A 21080-nucleotide genomic window follows, 5' to 3' on the forward strand; every position below is an offset into this window, starting at 1 on the left:
CTTGCAACAAGACAGAGGTGGTGCTTCTTAGTATGTATAGAACTAAATCTGTACAATTTATGGAGAAAAAAAAATCTATGATGGTTAAGAAACTTCTGAGGTTCTGAGCTGTTTACTTACCATATTTGTATAAGAATTTAAAATAGTAGCTTTGGTTTCCAAATAACTCCTGCCAATGTGACAGTAGTAGCTGTAAGAATATCACTACCAGTATTTTTCTTTGAAAAAGAAAAAACGCTAACCCTCCCCCTGCCCCAAAAACAAACAAAAAAAACCCACCATCACAAACCAAACCAACCAACAAAACAAAAAAACACCATGTCATAACAAAATTTGTTTCTTTGCAGGTAATGGTACCAAGATTGAGCATTTGCAGAATGTAGGAAGGAATGTCATGCTTCTGTAATAATGTATAATTTGCCATGGTGGTTTTTTGCTATGTCCAAGACCTCCAGCGTATACAGACAAATACACAGAGACTCAGACCAGAAATATTAGCACAATTACAAAACATGCTGGAGCATGCACACAGTTACAAGAGTAACTTGGCGTGCCTGTCTCATAATTATCTGATTGTTGCTTCTTCGGCAGTTAAGTCAATTCATCAGCATCAGTCCCTGGTGTGAGATTGACAGCTTCGATATCCATGTGTAAAACTGGAATGTTTGCTTCTGCTCACAGGGTCTGGTGGTTTTGGCCTTTTTTCCCCACATCAGGCCTTTAGGCTTCTCTCACAGTAAGTTATCATGTCTGGAGAGCAACGTTGTGTGTTGCATGTAATTTTGAGAAGCATTGTGAGAACATTCCAAAGAAATAAAATGTTTCCAAATTCACAATTGGTAGGTGTGAGTTTGTTCTTTTCCACACACAGCTCCAAAGCAAGATGTGGGTAAACTTTCCAGTTGTGGATATATATTCATAATTTGACTAGTGTGCATATATGCTGAGTACACGTAGACATAATTTTTGGCAAACTGTGTTTCTAAACCAGGATAAAAAGAAGAAAAAAAAAAAACCCAAAAGAACAAGTGAACTTCTCTTTTGTTAAGATTTCCCAATTAATACTACTATTTTATGGTAAGGGATTTATGCCTATTCCTCAGGCTTGATGCCAGTAAGAATCTTTCCATGTCAGTGGACTTCAAGACTAATTTGCTGTGATTATCAGGGAATTACTTTGTCAGACTTCCTGTTCACTTTTGCAAGGACAGACCTGTTAATTCCAACTCATTTACTTTATGTGGGATGAAAAGTAAATTCACCAAAAGTGGTCATAAGCCTCAAGCTTTTACTAGTAACAGTTGATGTTGGTTCTACGTACTGTAGTCATAGGATAAAACATCACAACTGTGCTTTAAAAATGTCAGAATGCTTAATTCATCAAACAAGGGCATTATGGCACTGCAGCAAAGGAAATGCTTATAGCCAAGTGCACACGGAGTTTTTCAGCCAAGAGGTGCAGCAGAAACATTAAATCAGAAGGTTGTCTTAACAAACCATCTTCTACAGACGGTAACGCAATAGGACAGAGTGCTCCCTTACAATTTGAAGGCATTGGTACACAGGAAGGACAACCAAGTGCATGATTTACATTTCAGTTTAAAACCAAAGGTTATGAAGCAGAGAAAACATTGAAGAGCGCAGGTTTAAGTTCCTGCCACGTTTAGAATTGCACGTGACACAAGAAATTCAAGCTGAAGTGGAGATGAATTATTATTTCAGTAAAGTCAGCTCTTTTAAAGTTGACTGTAATTATTCATTTAAGTAGCCCTTTTCTTTAAAATGATGATACTGTGCAGTATTGGCATCCAGTATCATCTGATTAGCATTTCTGGATATTTTATAATTAATCTTTTTTAAAAAAAATACTTATTTTTTAAACTGAATTCATAACTCAGTTATATGGTTATACAGATTTTAATGAAATGTATTTTGTATATTATTTGTGTGATCTGGAATATTTATTTTGAACTTTATTTAGAACGACAGTGGTTAGTTGCTTGCTTCAAATGCTGAGAGGGAGTTGGAGAAAGAGGGACAAGTGCATTCAATTTAGTGCTTAGCTTTTGAAAGTGTTTACTATCAGTGGCATATTTCCCCCATACTAAAATGGATAAACAGAGATCTATGTTTTATAATTGCAGTAGTAATCGCTTGAGTTGACAAATTAATCACATATTTGAGCTTTAACCTATAAATCAATGAAGCTTTTAATTTGAAGGTTTAATTTTAATACAGATTAATAACTGTAAATAAAAAATTGGAATTTAAAATTAAACAGAAATATTGGTTCTGTGCCATATTTTTATTTTTCTGGTTATTTCAGTCTTCAAAAACGTGTGTACAATCATGAACACAATCAAGTATTTTTTATTGAAATCTAATATGCAGCAGAAATAATTCATCTGTGTTCTTTTTAGCTGAGGGTAAAACCATCTGCATTTTGTGTTATCAAGGAATACATGTTTCAGTAAATGAATTGTTTCATCCTTAGGTATGTTTTTCATTTTTATTTTTTGTTTGTTTAGGCAAAATAAAAATTACTCTATTTCTGCAGTGTTTTGGGTTTTTTGGGGTTTTTTTTTTTGTTTTTTCTTCTAAGTTGTCATCATGTGATCATAGAATCATAGAATAGTTTGGATTGGAAGGGACTCTTAAAGGTCATCTAGTCCAACATCCCTGGCCATAAGCAGAGACATCTTCAACTAGAATGGGTTGCTCTGAGCCCTGTCCAACCTTGAATATTTGCAGGGATGGCACATCTACCACCTCTCTGGGCAACCTGTTCCAGTGTTTCACCACCTTCATCGTAAAACTTTCCTTCCTTCTATCTAGTCTAAAGATGTGTCGCACAGGGGAGAAAAAAACAAATTGTAATCTTTGTTCTGAAGCAAATGGTGCAGAGCCATACTAGCAGAAAAATGGGTCAAAGATTTTGCGTATATTTCAGTTGTTATCTTAGGGATAAGTTGAGAGAATGTAGGGAGAAGTTCAGAAAGATGACGGTGGTAGCTTTTTCCATGTGGAATCCTTCATGGGTGGTTTAAAACAGCCTATTAAAATGGCAGACAACCTATTCCATGTGGTAACTAAAAGCTCTCCTGAAAGCGTAGCCAACTTAGAGAAATTTGCTAATGGTGTTATCCAGTCAGGTTTTAAGCATATTTCACAACCTGCCTAATAATATCTTCCAATATTTGACTACCCTCATTGTGACTTTTTCTAATATTTAACTGAAACTTCCCTTTGCTGCTTGGTTTTTTTTCTGTGCATCTTCAAGAAGAGTATGTCTCCATCTTCTCCATATTCTCCTGTTTGGTTGTTGAAGGCTGCAACAAGATCTGCCCTTGATCTTCTCTTCTTAAGATTAGACAGGCCAAAGTCTTTAAGTCTCTCCTCTTGTAACACATGCTGCAGTCCCCTAGTCATTTTGGTGCCTCTTCTGAGACAAAACAGTAAATAATTATCTGTTTTGTACTAAGGAGACCCAAACTAGACACATACGCCCTCCTGTAACATGCTGAGTAGCAGAGAATGATCACTTCTCTCAACGTGATGTTGATGCTTTTAGTGGTAGAGCCAGGTATGTGGTTGGCCTTCTTTGCCACAAGGATATGCTGCTTCTCCTGCTCAACTCATCCAGAAAGACCCAACCCTCTAGGTCCTTTACTAAAAAAATAAGTGAATATGTTTTAAAAATAAAATAGGAAGAAGGCTAATGTTCTATTTTAAGTAGAAATAGAATTCTATAGCTTAAAGCAACTGCTAGCATAACTGCATGTGGATAGAAAATTTCTATACTGTTGAATACAGCACTAGTATGACCTTATCTGTAATGATGTATGCTTGTCTAATCATCCGTGTTTGGGAAATGTACTTGAAGTAGTAAAAAGTGCAGGAAAAGACAGAAGTATGAATGAAGGAGTACAAAGCATGTCTTACAGCAGGAGAAATGAGAGACTTGGAAAAGACAGAGAAAAAGATGTTGCTAGTTCCAAGTGTTTGAATTGCAGGGATTGTCAGGCGTCTTTATGTAGTTGTGTGCTATATTAATTATCTTTTACCATTAGGTGGTAGTATAATAGCAGATATACTAAAAACTTAATTAAAATGAATAGATTTACTTTATAAATATGTTACATAAAATATAAATAATGTTGTTAGTGCTTTTCCTTTCAGATGTTGGTATTTTACTAATAATGCTAATAGTAATATCACCTATATCAGTGCTTCACTATAATCTTAAAAATCCTTTATTATAAAGGCATATTTTGGCAATTGCTAGACTAGATATACGATTAGAGAGTTCTAATAATTCCAAAGTGATCTGAATAGGGATCTTATAATACCATGGGCATGAGTGTGTGTGTTCTGGCTGTACTGTGAGCAGTGTCGGCGTATGCAAATCATGAAGAGCAGAAGAAAGTACTGGAGTAAGAAAACCTCAACACGAGGTAGATGAGTGCATTTTCAATAAATGATTCTTTGTATCATAGGCAAGTCTCTAGAAAAGCAGTTATAAATCACTAGCTTGTATCTTTTTCTTTATTACTGCACGAAAATACTATCATGACATTATATTTGTCTTTAATATAATATTTAGCATTCACCTACAATAGACCCACATACTAGATTGCAATAATACTAATTTTCCTTTTGGATTTAGTCTTTTTCATTACTTTTTACTCCAGACTACATACAGTCCTTTCATTGTAGTATTTTTCCCAAGCTCTCCACTCTGTCTCGTGTCCATAAAGCGGTATAGATTTTGGGTGAGGGAAAGAGTTGTTTATTTTTGCTTCTCTCTCTTTTATTAGATGTCATGTATTGTATCACAGTCTTTTCCCTTTAGATGTTTCAATTACGTAAGAACAAGGTGCATTTAAAATGTTATTTCTGTTGCCCCGTTTTATTATAATCTGTTATTTATCATCTCAGCTCTATGCACGTCATCTCTTTTTAACTTCAGAAGCACTTTTCCTGATTTGTTCTAATGTAGCTTTTGATTCTGTCCACATGCTTTTATATGATTCCAGGCTTCTAGGGGGTTTTTATATCTCAGTACAATTAGTGGATTATTTGGAATGTAACAGCTTGGTTTTGACTTGCTTCATTATTAGTGCTTAGATGGTGAATCACATTTTCTATAGCAATGTACCCATCTTGTCTGGTCTTATGAATCAGAATGTACCATCTTGTTTGTTTTGCTCTGATTTTCTACTTTTTTTTTCCCCCTTAAGCAATTTATGCTTTTTGCTCATTTGCTTGCTTTATCAATTCAATTGCTTGTGAAGTGCAGGAGCGTATGTTGTACATGTTCTCATTCTTGTGAAGGTTTTGGGAGCCCTTACTTAACTCAGAATATTGCTTTCTGATCCATAGTTTGAATCTCAGATGTGAAGCTGAAATGATTATTTCTATGCTGTAACAAAGACAAATCAACGTCTTAAGGTGCTTCTATCATAGGAAACTCAGCTGCATCGTGTTCACCCTGTATCTTGAAAGATACTGAAAAAAGCTAAGCAGGCTTTCTACCTCCGTAAGAGAAGACTCAGGGAACAGCAAGCTTCTTAGCCTGTATACTAGCTTTATGTATTAAGTGCGTAATGTACAGCTCCAAAGAAAATGTTCAATAAAAATAGAACCACCAGACTGGGTTCAGAATTCTAGCTGAAAATTATAATCTTACAGAGTTACATTAACATAATTTTTACACCTATCCATGTTAATACGTGTTATTTAACTTCCATATTTTTTTTTCTTCTTCTAATGCACATGTCCATTATCTCTCTATACTGCTGCTAATCTAAATATTTTGAGGATACCTTAAGTTTTGAACTGGAATGATGTAGTTGTTGTTACAAGATAACATCAGTTGGTTTTGAAATAAAGGAGTTATGTTATTCCAGAATAAGTTCAGAAATAACTTATGCACACACTTTCATTTCTGTTCTATATGAACTGTTCTATTCCCAGAATTCGACATGGTTGATCTAGTATTTCTTGTCAGCTTCTGTCTTATCTATCTCATCTTGTCCATTTCCTGCCTTGAAAATCTTGAACTAGTTGTAACTCCTCAAACAGTTCTAACATCAGTATCTGTTACCGTTTCATTAACATTCATTAAAAGTTTCATTACTTTCTGATTTAGGCTGTTATTCTTCATGCTATCTCAAAAGTATAGCCATGCTTTAAAAAATCCTGAAAAATATTTTAAAAATTTTTGTTACTGAAGTTTGCTGAATTCCTGTGTTTGTTTTCAGAATGTTTAAAAACATTCTCCCACCCCACCTCTAACCTAAATCTGTATACACAAAAGCTGTAAGTACCTGCATGAAGACATTTTGGAACCCATTAAACATTTCTCTTAGTCAAACTCTACTGTATGAGTACTGTCTCATAGCATATGTTTCAACAATATGCTTTCTAAAGATCATTTTTTTGCAGGCCGCATGCCGGACTTAAATTCTGGTTAGATCTGACTTACACACAGTGAACTTCCATACATAATCTAATTTAACTGATCTAACCTGTTATCTCTTGTTTAATAAATTTAGCTGTGTAACTGTCAGTTAAGGATTTTAAATGTTGCTTTAAATTTGCCCTGCCCCACATAGTAAAGTTAAATTGTGTTCATGCAACAATAACAGACTTTTCTTATCAACTGTATTCCCCCTGAAATTCTGTTGTGAACTGTGTCCTTTGGAAGATGGTTATGGTTGGGTGATTTGGAAATTAATATCTAGCTTGCTGCAGGCTGATTTAATGTTTAGCATTATTTTGGTAGAATGTGTGCAACAAACTTCTCACTCTCAGGTTGCTTCCTGTTTTGTGGCTCTTCAATTTGTCTTTAAGGGTAAAGCAATCATGATTTACAAACTTTTTTTTTCTCCATTGTCATATTTAAACTAGTCAAAATGTGGGGTTTTTTCCCCTTTTCAAATGAAAATGAGCTTTTCATAAGGGCAGAATCCTGGGAATGATAAACTATACAAAGCAAATTGGGTTAAAATTGTCAAAATGCATTCAGAGTGAAACAAATGAGGCTGTAAAATTTCAATGAGGCATTTTACTCAGAGAGGTTGTGGAGTATCGCTCCTTGGAGATATTCAAAAGCCGTCTCGATCTGTTCCTGGGCAACCAGCTCTAGGTGGCCTTACTTGAGCAGGGGGATAGGATGAGATGATCTCTAGAGGTCCCTTCCAACCTCAGTCAACCTCTGATTTTTGCTTGCAGCTCTTTCATCATTACTAAGTGATAGAATATCAGGATGTTTCTTCATGCTATCCATCTGTCTTACTGTCTTACTGATTATTATCAATTTTGAGTTCATATTTATATATGCCTGCTGTAATACTTCATATAATTTCATGTAAAGGCATCATCTGAGAAGAGGAGAAAGACAGCAGATTCCCAAATCCAAAAATGCTAAAAATCCAGATACATTAAATGCAGGTAAAATGTTTTTGACAATACTCTTGGTAAAAATTTTGATTGTGACCTGATGCTCAATATCTTTGGACACAATTAATCACTCTTGAAGTATAGTGCAGCACACAAGCATCAACCTGCTCTAACACCCTGGTCAGTCCCCAGCGGTAGTTGCTTTTGCCTTATACTGTCACTTAGAAAACAAAGGGGTCACTCACCTAGAGGAATGGACTTTCAGACACATTTGCCTCTGCTTTCTTTTCACTGTTTTAAATATATGCATTTGACGTATTAGTGGTCTTGAATTTCACTTCTGGGCACCTCCTTCTTTAAAACTTTCAGTTCATCTTAGGTGCTGTGAGGGTTTTTTGTGTTCCTTTGTTTTTCTTTTTTTCCCAAGCATTGGGCATAGGAGTGCAATATGTCATCTCTTCTTTTTAGGAAGTAGAACGCTAATAGGCAAGGCGATGCTGAGCATTATTGCAGGGATATGATTCCCAAAGGGAATCTAATCTATTTAGAGGGGAGCAGCATGTTCTAAAAGTCCATTCTTTTTCAACTTTTTTTGGGGGGAAAGGGGAGTGATGTCCTCACCTTTGTCCTAGATGCAAAAAATGTTTAATATACAGTTAAATCTAGACGTGTTTTCAGAATTTTCAATGCTTATTTATGAGGCACAGGTTGCAATACTTGACTATATTCTCTCTTCATTCACCATGGTGATCATTGATGTTCAAGGGATTTCCATACAAAGAACTGGGAGACAACATAAGATTATGTAGCATTTCTTCTGATAATGTTGACTTATCATTAGGGGAAACTGTGTTAAAACTAAAAATTCCTTTGGTTTCAGGTAAAACTTTATCTGAAGTCATCTTTTATTCCAGTTGCTTCTGGTTAAGAAGCATGCAGCTCTCTTGCTAAAGATGAGACCCTATGTATTTCAGTTCAGTTTTTTAGAAGTGTTAAAGATAGTGTACTGTTTCTAAATTCATGTATCTTTTTCTGTGACTTGTGCTTAAAACTGAAATTTAAATTCTTTACGAACCATACAAATGTTATCTTCCCCCCCTCCCTCCCCTTATAATCCTATAGTTTTGTACCTTGTTGTTAAGGAAGAGAGTAAAATTGCAACCATTTAATAATAAAGTAGAAAGGGAATAGAAATAGAAAAAGTAATGGAGTCAGGAGACAGGGAACAGCCCTGAAAAAGCACTGCTTTAAACAAAATAAATTATACATAGTGCATTATTATTGTGCATTATGAACTGTTCCAATTCCACACACTTTCTCGTGGATGAGGCAATTCATTACACAAAAACCATGAATTCATGTCTCAATTCACAAGCCACTTCACACTAATTTTACCTCAGCAGGTTTCCACTGTCCTTTGTGGAATTATTCTCAACGTACATAAATGTAAATGAGGATGCAATCAGGCCTTGTGACTGAGTCTTGGTCTTGCAGAGTGAAGCTATCTGCAAACTCAAGAACACAGAGAGAATAATAATAATCTATTATGACTGCAGTTTTGTAATGTCTCAGGTTTAAATAGGAAAGGATCAAACAGTCGTTGCACTGTATCCTGATAAACCTGAAGGCACAGCAGTTATTGCAATCTACCAGCGTGATCCCGGATCAAACTGTTCTAGAAGAAGCTAGAGAATAAAAATGTTACATAAAATAAACAGCGAAAGATTCTGGTGTCCTGTCCTGTAAAGACTCATAATAATGCAATGGTCATAAGAATAACTATTACATACTTTACTTGCTCAAAGAGACAGCACGTGAAGGCTTTACTGTGTGTTTTGTGTAGCACAACACAGTGTGATTCTAATTCTACCTGAAAGCACAATAACATAGTAGTATTCATTCCGTATATTATATAGGGACAGCACTGGTTCTGTATAATATTAGCACTATATGTCAGATTGTATCCCTAGTCTTAAGTTTTTTTCTCATTTCCTTTAATGTGTATGTTTGATGTGATTATTATTATTTTTCTGTTATTTCTTCTCCATTTTCTTTTGCTAGAAGGATAGACAGCAGGAAAATGCTAGTAATTAAAAGATGAGAAACAGACTTTGCCTGGGCTGTGTGTAAAGCTTCTTGATGAATTAGGATCTGCCTTTTATAAATATAATCCGTGTGTTATGAGCTCCACTGCCAGGGGAAATCAATAGAAACGATTTCCACCTCCATTTATGATCTACTCTTCACTGGTTTCTGCTTCTTATTTTCTGGATCTACCTTTCGAAAATGCCACAGGGCCCAGACAAAGTGAAACAATTTATTTATTAATTTTTGTCCTCTGACTGAATTCATAGCGCCCAATTTCTGTTTTTAATTTCAAATGTCTTTGTGTCACTTTGAGTATGCAACATAACGAAAAAATATATATTCCTTCATGGGCTGAGAGATCCAGAATATCAACAGCTGGTGCTCATCTTTTGGGTATACATATCAAGCTTTTGAGCTCTGGGTCATAGGAGTCAACAAAATGAGGTTAAGTCAGGGTCTGCATTTTTACAAGGTTTAGAGAGTACATTTGTGTGACTCTGAAGGGAGATAAATGTGCTATTATGACAAATAGATGCAAGAATCTGCATTAGCTGCAGATGTTTATGTGCTAACAGAACAGAAAAAGCTTGAAATTACATTGACAAGACTTGCTCGTAGGAAAATTCCTAAAATCCTATTAAGTATTTTGCATGGTTTAAAATGTTTCTGAATTTACTATTATTTATAATAAAATTCTGGTTGACTGAGCTAGAAACCCCCCACCCCTTTTTTTTTCTCACTAGTTTCTCCTTTGCATCAATTGCCAATTGGTGCTGTATATTTTTCCTTGGAGATTGTAGGCTTTTTGAAATCAATATATTTAATAGAAAAATCAGCAGCAAAACATCTTGAGGGAACAAGATATGTATGTGTGTTTATATATATATACAGAAGTTGTAGGTATATGCAGATATTTGGCAGTACAAAAAGACTGCTCATGTGCTGAATCTATCAACTGTAGCTTCCTCCAAAGCAATCAGGGTGTGAGGAAGGCTAAAAATGGATTACTGTTTTATTATTTTCAGTTGTCTGGTGTTTAAACACTAAAATGTCTGTGTTCTCCTCATCTACATTTTTTTGTTTATACAAGTTCCAACTGACTGGTTTTTTTGGTGAGTCTAGGAAAGATGTGCTCTGGAGCAGAATTTACCCTAGTGATATGACTGTAGTGAAAATCTGGAAGAATATAGAATCTTTGACTTTAATGGGAAAGAATCTACCCTGTGTTCAGGCACGTAAATCCTGATCTCCATTGGAGGAGGTGTGTCTTCTGTAACACACAGGATTGCTCAGTAGGGAAGAAGGAATCAAAAGAAGGAACCAGGATCGAATGTAGAGGTTACAGAGCACATACTTGGGGAGTAAGCTCAGGTGATGCTATTTGCTGTAAAGTAAATTTAAATGATAGTAACATGGGTAAAGAACTTGGGTTTGGGTAAAGAACTTGGGTTTTGTTAAATGGTTGACTGTCCTTTATAAAATTAATGTGATGAAAATTATACTAGCAAAACCCCTAAAATAATATTTTAATATTATGGTAGTAAAAAAACCCCAGCAGTTGAAATAGATTTCATTTTTTTCAACAGAAAAAAACAATGAACATCAAGAAGAAACAACTCCATAGTTAAGACTTCTGCTTTGAGTAAATTTTCTATCTTTATTTCGGCATCTTTCAAAACAAAAAGTTCTCTCTGTAATCAATCAGTTAACTGTATGGAGAAAATAATTGCCTCAGATTATGAGAGCCACGGTTTCTAGTTACAGAAAGAGTGCTAAATAACAGAGTTCACATCCTCTGGCAATGTACTGTGGGGACAGTAAGTCACAAGCAGATTTTGTTGACACCTCAGCGAGAAACATTGCACAGGCTATGAAATTTCCTAGATTTCTGTGGGGTTTCTTTACAGTAAATGTCGACTTTTTATTGACAGTCACATCAAATGTATAATGGAAGTGTAAACCTACAGAGGAAAAAAGGAGACTGTTCTTGAAACTCAGTGTTACCTAGTCTGGATAAGAAATGAAAATTGAAATTCAGGTCTAAGAAAGAAAAAATTTTCTTCCCTTAAATGGGCCTTTTGTGTATTTACCACAAAGTAGTGTCTCTGTCAGCTGCAGCCCATTCGTATCAGGTGGGTATTTTTTCCTCCTCTTTTCCTGACAACTTACCTTTGTATTTTTTTTCTGGTCGCATTTGGAAAAAAACCCACCACCACCAAAAGACGTTGGCTCATAAGTTCACATGTTTATAATTTGGGAATAGTGTTGTGTGTGTTCGGAGTACAAGGGGACGCCCCTCAGATGGAAGGGATGTGCTGCGCAGGAGAGGTAACATCTGTTAGCAAGTTGAGGTAACACATACTGTCTGCTGTGTGGTGACACGTTAGATGAAAAAACTTCCTATTTCCTTTGCCTCCTTCCTTCACTGCCCCCTTTCTCTCTGGAGACCCTGGGTGAACAAACATGGCACAACATGCTGTTGTTCCTGCTGTGTACATGGCTCACCTCCTGTCCTGGAGTCTATTAACTCCTGATAATGACAAGCACAAGTGGAAGCTGGTGATTGACGATACTCGGCACCTGCCCCATCTGCTAGGCAGATGGCCGCACATATGAATTTATTACTGCGTTGATGAAGGACTTGCTCTGTAGGTAGGGAGCTGCAGAAGACAAGGTGGGGAAACGATGAAGGGACAACCTCTGCACCAAGACAAACCAGTATGTGGTTTTTTTCCTGTCCCCCATAATCCCACTGGTGCTCCATTTTTGTGGTATACTGTGTCTGTTTATTAGCAGTATGGGCTTTTTGCCCTTTTTTTTTTTTTTTTTTTTTTTTTTTAATTTTATCTTGGTGCCCTATAATGCACTTCAGATCCTTAATAGGCTGCTTAAAGTTGAGAAAGCAGCCTCTCCTGTTTGTTTTTTCTTTATACCTTACGTTTGCATTTGAGGAAAGGAGAAAAGTCGGAATGTTGAAAATTGCTGGCACCTTTTTATATTTTGTGTTACTTTTGAGGTACGCAGATATCGTTTACGGGGGAAGGAAGGAAGAAAATTTGGCAGAGGAACTTAGATCATGTCATAGGGAGTAAATGAAGCATTGTTTTTACTCCATGGGGCAATCCTTGAGCTGCTGGATCTGCATCTTAGTGGAACATTGCAAAAGAGACGCAGTAGGGGGTAAGAAACTAAGCTTTATACAACTCTAAATGATTTACAGACATGCAAAGCTGTAGATGCTATGCCCATTAATGAGATGTTTGCTATTTAAAATTCCTTCCTTTCATGAAGTTACGCCTTTGTGCATAGACATCCATGTTTTGTCCTCTTATTTATAATTTGTCTGCTGAAATAAATCAAGAAATACAGATTTATAGTTCCCATGAAGTTTCTTAAGCATAATTACTCTGTTAAAAAGAATTAGATTCTTTGGTGGGGGTGGCAAAATATTAAGGATGCAGTTTTCGGATAAGTTTGTTTTATGGTTAAGATTTTCCATAAAATTTACTTAGCATGTACTGATTTCTAAAAGTGCCCTGAACACTGGGGTTTGTCTTTTATTTTTGTGCTGCCTAATTGAAGAAGTTCATTAACTTGGCTTGTCAGATAACAGAATATTGTCAAAACACAAAAATCAGATAATATGAGAAACAAACTTGCTAAACAGATAGTGATTGTTATTCAAGTAACAACTTCCCTTTGCCTGTGACGTGCTGTTCAGCGGTGATGTAGCTGTATATAAATGTTGGCTTCTGGACAGAATATAAAGCAACGTTTATGTACAAAGGAGATGAATGGGTCCAACAAAGGTAACATCTCATGTCTGAAGAGCGGTGCGTTGTAAATAGAGTGTACTGTGCCGTACGTTCCTTTAAAAGGGAAAACTGTTCTTGCCGCTACTGATGGCAGCATGCAAATTTGCTAGATTGTGGGTCAACTGTGACGTGCCTCCAAGTAAGCATAACTCAGGCAACCTCCATGCAAGTCAGATGGTGTAACAAGGAAGTAGCTGCCAGCCCAAGGCTTGAGTTTTGCCGCTCACTTATCCTATGAGCAATATTGTGTATATGTAGAGTGGTGGGTTTCCTGTTCCCTTCTTCCGCACTCTCCAAACCCAACCCCAGCTTGGTATTTCTGTGTTTATAAAAAAAAAAATAAAAAAAAGTAGGAAGGAATTTACAGATTGTGAATTATTGGCTTTTTAAAAAAAATATATTTTGTTTCATAAAGTACCACTGGAGAACTGCATAGTTTGGGGTGTGTCGTGCTTAATGACTCATCTGCAAAATCTGAAATTCTGTAGGATTACAAAATAGTTTATGAAAGTAACAAAGATACTATGGCCCTATGAAAGCCGAAGGCTGCTTTATTTATATTTGTTCTACAGTTTCCTGGTAAATTAACAATGATACAGTTAAATCTTTTCTTTTAAGTACTGAACAAATGAACTACAGCTCTGTCTGAGGTTCTCGGGTTCCAGATATGCTTCAGCATGTTTTTGTCTGGCGGGTCAAGTTAGTGATCTGTCACACTAGCAAAATCAGTCTGCAACGTAGTATTTGATCTCTTTCATTAAAGTGAAATAGCCTTAAGTATTTAGACAGACATCTGATGACTAAGGCTTTTCAAACAAGTTGGGGAATGTTCGTTGTATTCATTGATCTTAAAAGATGCTTTTTGTTGTTAGTGGCTTTCTGTTTAAATGAGTAGTCACTGCAGAACATGCAGCTCTGTTAATGAAAGGAAATTTTTAGTGTTTTAGACCTATGTTTTCAAGGACGTCACGCACCTAGTAATACTTACAGAAATGTACGTAATATAAGTGTGATAGCTACTGCATAGGGATAGATTTTCTACAATAAACTAAGATATAAATGGACATACTAGATATAGATGTTAATACAGAAACTATTTTTTGTTTGTTTTTAGCCGTAGTGTTGTTAACTTTTTAACATAGTTTAAGTAATGCCTGTAAAAGTGAAAACTACTGAAAAAATATGCAAATCCATTTCACATCTGTATGTCTTGAAATTGGAATTGCTCTAGATGCTTGTCAGTAGATAAAAAACCCTCAAATCAATAATCCCAAACTGAGTTCCCATTATTGCAAGCTCAAAATGAAAAAAAGAGAAGCTTAAACAAAGGGCATTATGCAGTGTTTAGCTGAGCTTGTATTAAGCGCTGTAGATGTGTTCAATCTCACCTTTTGTCTCAGAGCAAAGCCTTGTTCTACTGAAGTGAGTTCAGAAGCCTTTCTTCTCTGTATTTGCTTTTAGAGACTTGTTCTTTTGGGAGGGTAAATGGGTTTGACAGAAGCGAAGTAATTCAAAACCTGTTCACAGGTAGAATTGTTTTAGATTCTTACAAGGAGAAAACATCCCTCCATTTTCTTTATTGAAAAGCGCTAAGAAAGGTTAGTGCTAATCTATTTGGAGCACATTATCCATCCAGCTCTGAGACAGTTCCCACTGAAAATGTGTTTAGCAGCATTAAGCAGGTGGTAGTGGGTTTTGTTTCTTTAAGAGCAGAATGATATACTGGTGATCTGAAACATAAAATTTGCATAGAGGTGAAAGAAAATTATTATTATTTGGTGTGGTAAGGGAGACTTACTGAAATCTCAACCACTTGAAGCCTAACTCAAGATTTAAGTGTTTTTATTTACAGAAGTAGAAATGCTTTCTTCAGCATTGTTCCTCAAATGAAAAATCTTTGAGGCTCTAAATTATTATTCTGATAATCTAGCACATTTTTTTGTGTATTTTGGAGTTTTATTTGGTTTGGTTTTTTTTTTTTTTTTTTTAACAAGTAATTACTTGGAAAACCAAAGCACTAGTTTACGGGAGAAAAAAATTGTCAAGGAAGATTTAAAAGCCCATTCTGCTTTCTTTGCCAGGGCTAAGAACACTGTAGAATAGCTTTTTGTCTCCCACGCTTTCTCATTCCATGTCCTATAACTGTACTCCAATATGTATATATATTGATGGGTCTTATAAATTCTTATCCCTTTGTTCAACTCCTGCTCTCATACATTTCTTCTTGATGCTGTCCTGTTTGAAATAATTCTTAGTATGCTGCAGAAGTAGCCAGTATGTAAGCAATGAAAATGAGCAGAAATTGTTTGCATCTGTGGGATCAGGACAAGCACCATTTCTGTCCTCAGTAAAAGACCAAGTACAAGCTGCCTGCCAAGAAAAAGTGTCTTTTTTTTTTTTTGGCTGTTTTTATTTTACTATAGAAATACCATACTGAGTTCGTTTTCAGTTTGATTGTCATGGTCTCCGAGAGAGGGGCTTTGAGACTGGCCTGCCTTTGATCACAGGTGTCTGGAGAAGGTATTTCAGAAGACACTGCCATCCCTTTAAAATTCCTGACTTAGAAGTTAGAATACTAGACCCTCCTATGTACAATATCAAACATGATGAGAGATCCTGATAGGAATAACGGAGTCTGAACTATATTCCACAGTCTGTGAATCTGCTCCTGGGAATAAGTGTAACAGTAGCTGTCTTCTAAGTATTAAGTGGCATGCATGCCTTTTCTTTGAATTTATATTTAGAGTTCCGTACCTCAGACATTGAGAGAAGTAGAGCTCTGTTACATATTACAAACAGATTATAAATTTGCTGGTACTTAGGAATATTTCAATAGTCTCTATTCCATGAGAATATACAGGCTTAGACATAGTAAATGGGGTGGAAAAGTTATTTTAGGGAACATGATAATGAACAACTTGTTGCTGAGGAGAAGTACACATTTTTTTGTGAGTTATAGTCATAAGCTGCAATACAATTAATTTTTTCTTTTGTAGCAGAATAATTTGTACTATTGTTTACGTTGCTGATCATGCAACCTGCAGTTTCTTTTTGTGTCTTTCAGTTAAAAAAAAAATCAGAGTAAGTGGTGAAGCATACTTTTTTCTTGAACATGCTTAAAAACAGATATAAACTTCAATAAATCAATATGCTGATGCTGAAATAAATTATATAAATTGCTGTTTAATTTGTGAAGCATTTCAATGTATTTACATTTGCAAGATATGAAACAATGTATTATGTATTTCAAAGTTAATCCTTATTACTTATTCTGTAATCAGGCTATTAATTGATGTGATAGAAATAATAATCCTAAATAAACTTCCATTTTAGAAATATTTTTTTATTTTAAAAATAACTAAAAATTCAGTCTGTTACTGAAAAATTTAATCAGAGATGAAAATATCACTGAAGGCTCAGAGATGAAAATATCACTCAGACTATTTTGTGATTTTTAGCTAATTTTACTTAGTGTAGACTATTTTCTTATATTAATGAAGCAGCTATATATAAAATGAACAAACGTATCCAGTACATAAACAACTGTCCAGATACTGTAGAAAAGGATCTTTATTTTGGCATGGATTTTAATGTGAAATCTTTAGAGCTACCAAGCTGTTCGGCAGATGACCCTCCCAAATAACTGAGTAGCATGCAAGTTAAACCAGTCAACCCATTTCATTGAAGGTTGACATTTATTTATTATTCATTTATTGGGTGGAGTTTGTATGAATAATGTGGACTATTATAAAAGTCTTTTGGCAAATCACAGATACATTAAACTTTAGTCCAGAGTGCACAGATACCACTTTTAACGATAAAATGTACAGCTGTAAACTGCATTTATTAGGATGTGGCAACTTAAGTTGCACAGTTTAAACAAGTTGTATTAAAGTTTAGTTTGATAGCAGTATCTGACAAAATTGACCCTGTCAAGAAAACTTGTGTCTACACCTACTGCCTTAGGGTCGTGTAGCTGTACTGCAGAAAAACATGTATAGCTACACTGTCATGGTAAATGATAAGTTCTCCAAAATATGTCGACAGAATATGTGACCACAAGCTCAGGTTAAAGTCATTTTGTCATACACTTGTCTATAAAGAGCTGAGGGGAAAAAAAAAAAGGTGAGCCAATTTGATAGGAAACTGTGTCTTTCAGTTCATAACACTAATCTAATTTTTTAGAAATGCAGTAATTTGCCAAGCTTGATGGCCATCATGAGTGTTCCCGTATCTGTCTGCCACATTCAATGAGAATGAATGATGCCTGTGAATATTTCTGGCTAACTTGTTGCTTGGACGCAAATTGACTTAAGTGCTGGTATTCAGACAATGTTTCTCTATGTCTGTGATTATGTGTGTATTTTAGGTTTTTTTTTTTTATTGGTGTCTTTTTTTAAAGTCATCTGTGCCTCTAGTGAAGTGGAAAAGAAACATTATTATATAGTAGCATTGTGCGCACATGAACTATAGAGTCTCACTTTATTTTTCCCTCCATCTAAAGCTCCTTGCAGCATGAATATAGTGGCTAATATGTACCCCTTTTATTTTATATGGGGAGTTAGTTACAGTATTTCTGGCAATAAAATAATTCTTATAACTGTAACATAGTTTGATCATGCTTTTATCAGTGTTCCTGAAAGGTCATTTTTTTTAATTCTATACTTGAAATTAAATTTAAAAGGCGAAAGGAAGAAACCTAACACCATCTCTGCTTCCTCGCACTACCCATTGAAAAGACCATAAGTATTTACACGTTGAATTAGTTGTTTTTCTGCATTTGCTTGTAAAGACTCAATTCTTCAGTAAATATGCAGATACTGTAGTTTAGCAAACTTTTACTTTACTTAACAAACTTACTGTACTTTAACAAACCATGTGATGCTAAATAAAAATTTGCAAAAGGGTTCATCTGGTTTTGGAGTGAAGGGATGGGGGAGTTTGAGGAGGGTTACTGACTATAATTTCTTTACTGGAAAAAAAAAACCAACAACAAACAAACCAGTTTTAATTCTGAAAGCTTTCTTTTCTGACTCGTCCTCCCATTACTATCATGGATGAAGAGGCATAATCTCTCCTTGTTTCCAAAGGATTATTTGAGTAGCATGATAAGAGTATGAAACTACAATGAGTTACAGAAGACTTCTTATTTTGTGACAGTATCTGATTCATTTCAAGGATCTCTGCAAATTGATTCAACTCAAATTAAAAAATAATTTTTATTTCTTTTGAAACTCAAGATATATTTTAAACTTTATTGAAGTTCAAAAAACCCCATATTCCTTTCACTCTTTCTTTTTCTTCTCTTCCTGACTTAGATTGCAACAAGAAATTGAAAGAGGTAGCATATGAAAAAACTATTCTAATGTTGTTTTGAAAACAAAACATTTTCAGACTGAAAATCAATGCCATAGAACTGGTCCCAATTCAGATGAAACTGAGGAGAGAATTATTACAGCTTCTGAACTATGTTTTTTGAAGAGACTTGATCTTGTGGCCTAGTCACAGGAAAAATTCCTCCTTCAAACCACTTCAAATTGTTCTAAATAATTGTTGTGCATTTAATTGGGCATGACTTTGCCCTACTCCAGCTCCTCAGTTAGTAGAAGGGTGTAAAAGGAGTCTCTGTTCCAATTACTGAACTCAGTATTCATTTTCACTCCTAAGTTATTAATGATCTATAGTCAGTCTGAGTTAGTCTTCTGCTTTTTCTTCCATTCTTGTTTTCCAGCTAGTGCAAGTTGATGAGCTTAAATGTTACTCTGAATTTTCTTATTTTCTACAATCCCAAATGAACAGAAAGAATACTTTTCGTATCTGTATGCACTAAATATATCAGAAGGTCTTGCATTTGCATGAAATATCCCAGTGTCCCATTAAAAATATAGGGAAAGATACAAAGAGAAATTTAGGCAATGGTATAGCTCCCTAACTTTATGTAGCTTGTTGCAGAGCAAGCTCACTGTACATTAAGCAGGGAGCATGATGTTTCCCAAAAGGAAATTGTTACAATCCAATGCTAGTAGCAGAAATTATGCTTGAATTACTGAGGTTAGCGAGACACTGGATTGAGATGCGTTTGTGTCCAGTAAGTGTTCATAGGCTCGAGTGCCTTCTTTAAGTTCATTGTTCAAGAGGCAACTGTCATGTGCATTTTTTGTTACTTTTAAAATATGGTCAAAGGAAAAGCTGCTTCTATCTCCTGTTATCACACCCAGAATACTGTTGGTATGAGTTGGCTTTCTTTTTCTGTGTTGTAGCTTTGAAAAAACCCTTTCGTCCTTGGAGGCATCACTAGCAGGCTGGTTACAGAGTAAACTTATATGGAATAGTGTCATTTCTGCTGCAACTTTTCTACATGGTTAAGAACAATTCATGTGTTTGAGAACTGGAGCTATACCACATGTTGCTGTAGCCCAGGATGCTTACTGTAAGGCCAAAAAAAAGGCTTGGACTTCAAACTCAATTTCAATATGTATTTTATTATTTTTCATAAGCCTAAGAATATCTTCACTAGTAAGCCATAGAGCCATACGTTCACTCCCATGAGGGCCAGGGGGAGGAAAACAATGAATTTTATTTTACGTAATACAGAACGTTCACCAGGTAGGAATATGAGTATGTGCACAAACACTAAGTTCAGAACAGCTGAAGGCTGAAAAGTAGCGCTATATTTTGAGCAGAGGATGTAACCGAATGTGTTTTTCCAGTGTTATTAATAAGCATTAAAAACACTGAGTTGTAACGTGAAATGTGCACATCTCCACCATCACTTTCTTTAGCCCCAGATGTGCTCTGAAAACGCCTTGATCATGCATTGTTCTTTCTATAGGTAATATATGAAATGTGTGGGTTAAACCCCAGCTGGACTTCAAGCTGTTTATGCGGAGGCCTGTCTGTTTATGAACAGAAACAGATCTTAAGACAATTACGGAAATTATGTTCTTGCTGCCTGAGTACCTATTGACTTCTTAGGCTAGTTAAGAGCCAAGCAAGAGGTTTTTTTAGAGTTTATGTTTTAAAGCTGAGTTTTCAAAAATGTGGGTGCATATGAAAGACAATCAGAGATTTTTTTGTATGCTTTACTTACTTAAATACTCCTATATTCTGAAAACTGTCCTGTCCTGTATTTAGTACCCTGCTCTTCTGTCCAGAGTGTGCATTTATTTATACAAGTGATTCGGTACCTTTCTAGATAGCTTTCAGATTGTTCATGAAAACATTTAAAGCAGAAAGGATATAAAATGCCCTCATAATTATGTGATTATTTAGTGGGTTTATGTATAAGCGTTGATAAAGCGGATGGGAGAATTTGAAGTGAAAACCTAAATTTTCAGCATAGATACGTAAGAAGTTGTTCAGTACCAATTTCAACTTTGAGTCTGTTTTGTTTGCTTTTTAGCTGCATAAAATAGTATTTTAAACCTTGTGATATTTATTAGATGAACTCAACCTGTCAAACAATTTAGTGAGAAGAACCAAAGTGAGCAGAGATTAATATATTTACTGTGCTATTTATGATACCTAGTTGGAAAATAGTCATGAAGCATTACTGGTTTTCTGATAACGTAAGAGGTCTTTTTAACATCTCTCTATTGTAAATTCTCCCGATGTGTTAAATTACAATCATTAACCTTGTGTCTAGAATACTGGATATTAACCTCTTGTGGGAAAATTATTCCCCTAGAGGGATTACTTTTATACTTCGTTTAACTAGCGTTTTGCTTGTCAGTGTAAGGAAAGGAAACAGATGAATCATGAATGTGTTGTGCT

The 21080-nt window shown here is 35.4% G+C and overlaps 1 protein-coding gene across 6 annotated transcripts in view; it reads left to right on the forward strand.

The window, feature by feature from the left end:
- Window positions 1-21080, forward strand: part of PCDH7 (protocadherin 7) — a 281720-nt gene that overhangs the window by 214946 nt on the left and 45694 nt on the right. The window contains exon 3 of one of the 6 annotated variants that reach the window (XM_063337315.1): window positions 7379-7404. The exons of the other annotated variants lie outside the window; for them this stretch is intronic. Coding sequence (XP_063193385.1) covers window positions 7379-7389 — 11 coding nt within the window. The 3' untranslated portion in view covers window positions 7390-7404. Of the gene's footprint in view, window positions 1-7378; window positions 7405-21080 lie in introns of those variants that run through there. 6 annotated transcript variants of the gene reach the window in all.

The sequence above is a fragment of the Chroicocephalus ridibundus genome, chromosome 5 (assembly GCF_963924245.1).
Source record: "Chroicocephalus ridibundus chromosome 5, bChrRid1.1, whole genome shotgun sequence".
NCBI classification, from domain to species: Eukaryota; Metazoa; Chordata; class Aves; order Charadriiformes; family Laridae; genus Chroicocephalus; species Chroicocephalus ridibundus.